General features: G+C 47.1%; 2 protein-coding genes across 2 annotated transcripts; both read right to left on the reverse strand.

Moving 5' to 3' along the window:
* Window positions 1-42: 42 nt before the first annotated feature.
* LOC307238868 (uncharacterized protein) lies at window positions 43-4,148 on the reverse strand (the record flags this gene model as incomplete). The annotated part of the gene is made up of 11 exons (XM_080012022.1): window positions 43-266; window positions 454-551; window positions 779-833; window positions 915-1,006; window positions 1,089-1,285; window positions 1,431-1,618; window positions 2,013-2,135; window positions 2,877-2,976; window positions 3,117-3,210; window positions 3,772-3,942; window positions 4,087-4,148. 11 exons carry the CDS (start codon window positions 4,146-4,148, stop codon window positions 43-45), a joined length of 1,404 nt encoding a protein of 467 aa, XP_079868148.1.
* A 964-nt stretch (window positions 4,149-5,112) lies between these two features.
* tmed8 (transmembrane p24 trafficking protein 8) lies at window positions 5,113-7,650 on the reverse strand. The gene is made up of 5 exons (XM_080011841.1): window positions 7,595-7,650; window positions 7,396-7,489; window positions 6,912-7,199; window positions 6,553-6,681; window positions 5,113-5,796 (listed from the first exon to the last, which is right to left on the reverse strand). Exons 1-5 carry the CDS (start codon window positions 7,637-7,639, stop codon window positions 5,693-5,695), a joined length of 660 nt encoding a protein of 219 aa, XP_079867967.1. The 5' UTR covers window positions 7,640-7,650; the 3' UTR covers window positions 5,113-5,692.
* Between the last annotated feature and the right edge of the window lie 815 nt (window positions 7,651-8,465).

Genomic DNA, 8,465 nt, shown 5'->3' on the forward strand with positions numbered 1-8,465 from the left:
CGGGGAAAATAAACACACACACACACACACACACTCTCTCTCTCAAGGTCTCAAGTTGTCAGCAGGGATCTCCACCAGACACTTGACCGTGTCATTGTACAAGGTCCCTAAACTGTCTGATCCACCAAACACCAATAGTGTGTATTGGGTGTTGACGCAATGCTGATGCTTCTCAATGAGGGGGCGGTCCAATCGGACGATGGTGTGTCCTGCACGAGGCTTGCAGCAGAGCAGGGGAGACACTACCGTGCTCCACATGCTGGTGTCTGATGAGAGGACGGTGGGAAGGGGGACAAAAAGTTGGTATTCAATGTAAAAACACCCCGTTTTCTACACTCGCGCTAGACACTGCTAATCGATGGTGCTTCTAATGTGCCATTGGAGTCATGATTAGACAGCTGCAAGGATAAATCCATCCATCCTTATATATAGTGTAATAGCAACAGGACTCACCCATGTTGAAGATATGCACGTCCTGCAGGGCTCCGACAGTACTGCAGCCTCCACTGATCAACACCCTGTTGCCTGCTACTGGCAGCGATGCGTGAAATCTGCACAAGGGGGAGGTTTCCAACAGTAAATCTTAATAGAATAAAATCCAATACAGCTTAACTACACTTAAGTGCTCAGAAGAAAACAGTAAATAAGATGTATCCAAATTGACAACTGTGATAAGCCACACTAAAGGCAAAGTAGGTCCGCGAGGACATCTAGAAGACTAGAAGCAGATGGGAACAGCAAGGCCCCCCACCCTAGGATTTAAGAACTAGCTGCTCACCCCCGAGGCAGTGGAGGCATATTTTCACATTTCACAGCTGTGTACTCCATGAATCCTTCATTAAATAAGGGAATGGTTTTAGAGCACGGAAGAAAGAAATTTAAAACAACATGTTCAGGTTGAATTCCCACCTCACCCAGGTCTAGAATGTGGACGTCGTTGAGGTACGCTGCAGTATTCCGCCCGCCAAAAATGAGCAACTTGTCAGAGAGTAAGGTGCTGGAGTGCCTGTTTTAATCCCATTGAATGAACGTAAGCAATGCGTCTCTCCCGCAATCTTCTTCTGAAAAGCGTCATAAATCCCACTAACCCAAACCGTGGCAGCGGCCGGTCTCCCTCCACGATGGGCTGGTACCAGAGTTCAAACTCTGGGTTGAAGATGTACAGAGAATTACTGCAAGCTTTACTCCCAGACAGACGGTTTGGCTGAACGCCCCCAAAGATGAATAGCTCTTTCTTGTAAAAGGTTGCCGTGTGATATGTCAAAGTTGGAACATTTCCTTTTGCCTGAAGGGGAATACACAGATTTTATTATAATTTTTTTTTTTAGACAGCATATCTTTTCATTTACTTCGAGGCCATCAAAGAGCCACTAGCGGCGGAAATGAAAACCAAAGAGATGCAATGTCTTCACAACTTGAGACAAACCCACAGCCACAAGCTTCCATGTCCAGGTCACGGTGTTGAGGATGTACAGATCACTGCAGCACTGACCCTCCCTCAGGCCCCCGTAAAGAAAAATCGCCTTTGAGTCGGGGTCGTAGGTCGCCGTGTGGCCGTAGGCACAGGGCGGCACTGGTCCAGAGGTAGAGGAGCCCATGGGAAACCAGAAGTCATTTTCTGAAGAGAAAGTAAATTAATGTTCACCATGCTACAGTTTGTCAATAGTGGAAGATATATTACACAGACGACATATTCATAGCTTCCCCATTTTGCTTCAATGCTAGATTCCTTAATGCTTTTAGATACTCGTTTGATGCAAAGGACCCTCATTTGCATTCATAAAGCAGCTCCATCAAACCTTCCGGGCAATATAAAACACAATATTAAAACGTCGCGACGAAGCTCACGATGTCTCACTGAGCAAAGCGAGGCGCTCTTCCACAAAAAGAGGTGTGAGCCAGGGGTGTGACTTCAAAACCCACGGCACGGCTTTGTCGCTTCGTATCTGTCACGTCAACGGTTCCTGCTGAGCGTAAATATCCGCAGAGATCGGACGGCTTCACTCTCGCACCTATCTCAAGCTTCCACAGAGTGTCCTTGCAGCAGCTTTGATCGGACGTTTCTCCTCCGATCACGAGAGCCGTGTCGGGGTCACTCAAACACATGGTGTGCTTCCAGCGCTTGGACGGACACACTGGGGGGGAAACAATCAGTAATGCTTCCAAAACAAAAAAAACAATAATCAAAATGTCATAATTGCTCAGGTCTGTTTTTTTTTTTTTTTCCCCCTGACATTCTCTTCTTAATGGTGCAGTATTTTTCTCTTGGCTGATCGTCCCCAACAGCATCCTTTTCTTGGGGCTCGGTGCTCGGTCCAGTTGATCATGAAGACTTTCCATTTCCTCCGAACTCCACGTGGTCTGGCCTCGCTTAATAGCAAACACCCTCCGCTTGGGATTCACACCCTATAAAGCAGGAGATGCTATATATATATATATATATATATATATATATATATATATATATATATATATATATATATATATATATACACACACACACACACACACACATATACATACACACACACACACACACACACACACACACACACACACACACACACATACATACATACATACATACACACACACACACACACTATTTATCCACAAGTCTCACCTTAGACGAAATGTGGTATTTACTTTCAAAAGCAGAGTCGTTCATTTCAGTTTTATCAGCCTGGAGTTCAGCAGAGCAAACACTGTCTCCCAAATGTGAGGAGTTTGGAGATATCTAAAATATGTGCAACAAGAGAAATGTTAAACTGTTGAACTGTACTATATTCTACTGTGATGAAATAGCCACACAGACACTACACTTATGTTACAAACCTGTATACTAACCCCACGTCTTACCTTTTCACTTTCAGCACTTTGGTGTGAACTGTGCGAAAGGTCAGCGCCGTGGTGGTTTTCGAGGAACAAGCGCTTTTTTGGAACAAGTGGAGTGCTGCTGACGAAACTGTCCTCCTCCTGCGGCGGACAACGATTGGCGGCGCGCGGGAAAAATTAGGAGGAGAAGATGTAAAGGACAAACTTCCGCCGAGACACATTCGTGTTCCAAGACGCTTGTTTCTCGAATGGGGGTCACAGACGCAAACCTTTCCACAAACCGTGAGCAAAATCTTCCCGTACATCCCTTTCCTTCCCTTCTCGGCGGACACGGCCACGACGTCAGAGTCCCAATCCCCCTCCCAGGTGAGGCACCTGTATTCAGAGTCACAAGGAGTGGGCCTACACACACACACACACTACATCAAATCTAAAAGTCCGGGCCAATCTCACAAAAAGCGACCGTGTCCCCCACCATCATTAGTGTGCTTTTAGTGGTTTTCCAACCGCTGCGCCGTGAGAATTGTTCAAATTCCCAAAATAAATAAAAATGTGTTGAAAAATGTGTCTCGTGTTGCAAAATCAAATTGCCAGGATACCATTTCTGTGTTCCTCAAAAGAAGCTCAAGTTTCACACCGAAAGTGAATACTATTAGTAGGCCATAATAAAACACATGTTTGTGACTTTTTGTGTGTGTGTGTGTGTGTGTGTGTGTGTGTGGTTGACGGGACAGGCTGAGAAACACTACATTAACGATGTTGAGTGTGTGTGTGTGTATATATCATAAAAAAATGTATTACAAATATTTAATTTTTATTTTAATATGTTTTTTTTAAGTAAAACAACACGAATAATAAATACATAAAAAAAAAAAACTTTGCTTCGGACCCGCTAGGGGGCCGGGGACCCCAGTTTGGGCGTCCCCTGACGTGTACCTGGTTTGAAACGTCAGAGTGCCAATTTTCTGGGGCTTCACCTCCTCGCTGACCACGACCTCCACGGAGATCGCTGCCCCGCCGCTCGTCCACTCTCCGAGCCCGAAGACCACCAGCTGCCTGGGCAACGGCAGCGGGACGTGGACCTGAAAGCACCTCCGGTTGGATTTGCTGGGGAGACGGGGCCCCAGCAAAACAACACATTTCAACGGGAGGGGCGGGGGTCGAAATATTTATTTTTATTTTTTGGAGTGTGCACGATGCCTCATTTGCTAAAAAAAAAACAACAACAACAAAATCAAAGCGGCCCCGTACCTACTGAACTGACGGGGGGCGTCACGTAGAGACCAAAGCACGAAGAACTCCAACCGGGCCATGTCGCCGCTCCAGCCTCACGCCACGACGCCGACCGCGGTGCGTTCGACGGGGGCGCGGGTTTTCCGAGCTTCCGCACATTGATTGAACCACCTGCTGATCACGCGTTGGGGGGGGGGGGGCTCATTTAAAGTGGTAATCCGTAGGATCGTTTTTTGTTGTTTTGGGTTGGTTTTTTTTTTTTTTTTTAATCCCGTGTTCGGCCCTCTACGGCACTTTATGAGAAACGGCCATTCAAATAAAACATTTTGTTTTTGAAAAAGTGCGCCTCTCTATGCTGTTACCGTCGTTGGTGGCGGGGTCCGCCTTTACAACGCAAAGATGGGGCACGCGCAGTGAGCGAGCAGCGGGGCTAGCGCTGGCCGATAAGGATGAACATTGACCAAAAGAATAAAAGGCGGGAAAAAAACAACAAACAAAAAACCATATCCCCGCCCTCTCGAGGGACCAAGAAAAATAGGCGACGGCGTTAGAGCGACGGCGAAGGCGAAAACCCGGCTATTGACAAGCAAACAATGGTTTCCAAAGCGTTCAACTCTTGGGTCTCGCTGGGTAATCCGCCCAGTGGGGACAGTGTTATGGACGGCCACTTTAAAGAAACTGAAGGGGCCGCGTCGGCACTAGATGTGATTCCGGGGACTCTGGGGGGCTCTGGGGGGGGGAGAGCCCGAGGGGAGAGCTGAGAATAAAGCCGGTTTCATCACAACCTGTGTAACAATTACATCAATACCCCCGGTGCCCCCAACTTAATGGAAGCACACGGGACTAATGGTCCCGTGCGTGTCAAGCGCCTTCTAATCCTGGAACAGAGACGAGGCTACGCGGTCTTTGGTGACACAAAGACAACTGCTCAACTGGGATCCAACCTCTGATCATGGGGATTTATCCTCCACCATCCAGCACTCGGCTTTAAAATAAAAACAAAACCATGCTCCACACTAGATTGCGTCTCATTTACATCGAGAATATTATCTTTATTATGGAATACAAATTTCAGAAATAAACTTTGACATGACTCAGAAGTACAGTGAAGCCATCAACCGGGAAGAATTAAATCGGGCGCAAACAAGTTGTATACATCAGTAGCAGCAAAAGAATCATGGATATCTTTGGAGACATGCACGTACAGCGCGGCTTGAGGTGAGGTAAAGACCATCGTTCCGGGACATTGGAAGATATATTGTCAATGGAACCAGGTTGGGGTGTGTGTGTGGGGGGGGGGGGGGGTCTTGTGAAAACCAAATGGGGGGTGTTGTGAAACTACACCAGACGGTGAAGCAGATGTAACAAAAATAAAAATAAAAATAAAAAATACAACAAAATAAACGTTTTGTGGTTAATTGACAGAGATATATGAAAGACCCGGGCGGCGGTGGTGGCCCAACAACCCCCTCTTAGCTCGGCTCACGAACCACATCATGGGAGCAAGGCAACTGCAAATATTGAATCTATCTTACATAATAAGAGCCTTATGTGATAAGGGACGGCTTTTATTTGTGTCATAAAAAAACAGACTGCTAAACACTCTGCTTCACTTTACCACTTGCTACAGAACATTCAATATCCTCACGGGCGGATGGAGCGTTTTCCTGACATCGCTCGGTTCGACACGGCACCAAAGACACGACAGAGGTGAAGCACCAGACTCCACTGGAACAGTATTAGTAGATTATTACATTTCCAAAAAGCGCAACATGAATACATTAAATTAAAATGATTAAAAAAAAACAAAAAAAAAAACAACTATGTTTCATCAATAAGCAATACAGGTGAATACAGGTGAGGAACCAAAGCAAATGAGGTCACAATCATACAAGGTGCACGCACAAAACAAACAGGAAAAAAAAACAAAACGACTCCTATTTCTGCCTCAGCACCTGGCCCCGGAAAATAATCTTCCACGCGTGTTCCCTGATTGTGCTACCACAGAAAAAAAAAAAAAAAAAAAAAAGACACTTGCAGACGATATACAATTGTGATGGACGCTTTAGTCGACTGCACAGGAAGCGTATGGGCACATGGCACTTCTGCAAGGCTTCATAAAATCTATTTGAATAAGATATTCAAGCAAGTGTTGAATTTAAAATTCTCTGCTCTTAAAAACTGCACATGGCCTCGAGGCATGGTAAAAAATAGATGTGCCTATAGATAATCATTACTTATTCCGTTTGTTAGGTTTTGTTTTGTTTTGTTTTTTCTTAACCAAGTAAAGAATCAAAAATAGTTCATAGTTCTTCGGGAGTTTACTTGTTTTTTTTTTGGGGGGGGGGGGGGGGGGGGGGGGGGGACTCGCGCGTTCCTGGACGACCTAACATTCTCAGGCACTGTAATATACCCTATAGTAGAGGGTTTTATTTCGCCAAAGTGAGTAGGAGTTGTCAAACTTCAGGAGGTAAGTGCCTTCACCTGGAAATTCGTGACTACCCCCTTGGACGGACAGGTGGCTGTCCTGGCGGAACACGGGGAGGATTTCTCCCAGATTGGAGCTGGTCACCGTTTTGGAGCCTTTCTCCACGTCGCCGCTGCTGACCGGTCCTGCAACACAGAGCCCCACGTCACACGGTCAACAGACAAGACAAACACCTCAAAATCAATCATTAACACATACAGTAGGCGGCGTCAGATTTTTTTAAATCACTTGAATTACGACCCAATCCGTTTGTAATTCGCCGCCCTGTCGATGTTGACTGACTCGATTCGCGGGCGGGTCGGGAGGTCGTCGCGGCTCCTTTCAGGCATTCTGAAATTCCGAAACGCCCACTGACCTTCCAGCTCCTCCTCCTCGTCGTCGCTGGACTCGCTGATGTGGACGGTGATGGAGCGGCTGTCCACGGGCGTCCAGTCGAAATAAATGCCGAAGCCGATGTCGTAGCCGTCCGTGGCGAACTCCCAGCACACCCGCTTGCACTCGGGGACGGTCGGGACGTGGACGGTCATAATGTCCCCCCTGTACACCGTCACCATGCTATCCTTCTCCGGACGCAGCTTGGCCTTCAGCTCTTTGATCGTGGCCGACGTCCACGTCGCCGGAGGCTTCAGGGGTGGCATTTGGGCTTTTTGTGGAAATGCCACAAATTGAAACGTGTCGAGACGGGGAGCATAATATCACACGAGAATTGTTTCCATCAGACAGATTATTAGTTTCATCCGTGGGTTACTTAATAAAACACATTGATAATTGATGTTTGGAACCGCATTAAAGATGCAAGGTAGGAAACCTCCCGGGCGGCTCACCCAGCAGGCCATCACCTTTAATCTCGCCGGAGAGCCGGCAGCCCCCTGCGGAGCTGCTCTCCTCAGCCTCTCCCCCCGGGCTCTGCTCCGCCGGCGTCTCCGGATCACCCTGAAAGCAAGCAGACCACAGAAGATTATAATGTTAAAGGTCTATTTTTGTGAGATCGCCGCGTCCTATTTACGGTCAACAAATGCCAAACGCCAAAGAAATTACTTCATCGTGCTTCCCGGAAGCCCCCGAGCCGGAGGTCGGATCCATTCCAGGTTTGCTGATGGAATAATCCTGCGACAGATCTGTGCTCTGTAGCCTGGGCAGACAAATGCATAAGTCATATTAACAGCGCACGTCGGTTTTTTGTTTTTTTTGGGTTGAATCATTCACATGCAAACGCCCAGTGTTCACATTTCCAGCTCCACCAAAGATCAAGCAAGTAGAGCTGTAGTCACTCGATCCCGATTAATCGAGGAAATCGCGATGTTGTTGAAAAACCGCGGTATTCCGGAAACAATACGGTTCCCATCCCAAATTCGCGTCAAATTTGAGCCAATATTTGGAAACCTTGCCATAAATCAAAGGTCAACTACAGTGCGTCTCCATCAGATGGGTTGAGGCTGAATTTCTATGTTTTCCGACACTGACAGTGTAAATATAAGACTTATGCCACAGATAGATTCACACAATTGGGTTGTTTTTTTTTAATCCTATATGATACAGAGACTCGATATGATCAATTGAAATCGCGATTCAATTTAATCGCAATTGGAAGTGGGCTCTTGCTGCCGCAACAGGTTACCTGTCCAGCGGTCCGTCGTTCGGCGTGATCCCGGGGAAGGAGGACACGGACAGGGAGGACAGTCTGGACTGGAGCTCCGAGCTGGCGTCCGCTCTCTCCATTTGCTCCCGAATGGCGAGATCAACACCAAGAGACAAAAAACAAATAAATAAAAAATAAAAAGAGACTAATCCCCGCCCCGCGCCTCTTCTGGGAAAGGGATGACAAGCCCCCGAAACTACTGCGACCGCACCGGTGTAGGCCGGCGACACCGAGCGGCCGACACCGCCGAATTTAAGTCGGTACGTCGCG

This window comes from Zeus faber, assembly GCF_960531495.2.
Source record: "Zeus faber genome assembly, chromosome: 13".
Lineage (NCBI taxonomy): Eukaryota > Metazoa > Chordata > Actinopteri > Zeiformes > Zeidae > Zeus > Zeus faber.

Bases quoted from the DNA above. Each gene is read 5' to 3' on its own strand.
- tmed8 (XM_080011841.1), bottom strand. From the start codon at position 7,639: ATGGATCCGACCTCCGGCTCGGGGGCTTCCGGGAAGCACGATGAA. The intron at 7,490-7,594 runs GTAATTTCTTTG...GCTTGCTTTCAG, and splicing joins CTTCCGGGAAGCACGATGAA to GGTGATCCGGAGACGCCGGC. The intron at 5,797-6,552 runs GTGAAGGCACTT...ATACTGTTCCAG, and splicing joins GGGTAGTCACGAATTTCCAG to TGGAGTCTGGTGCTTCACCT.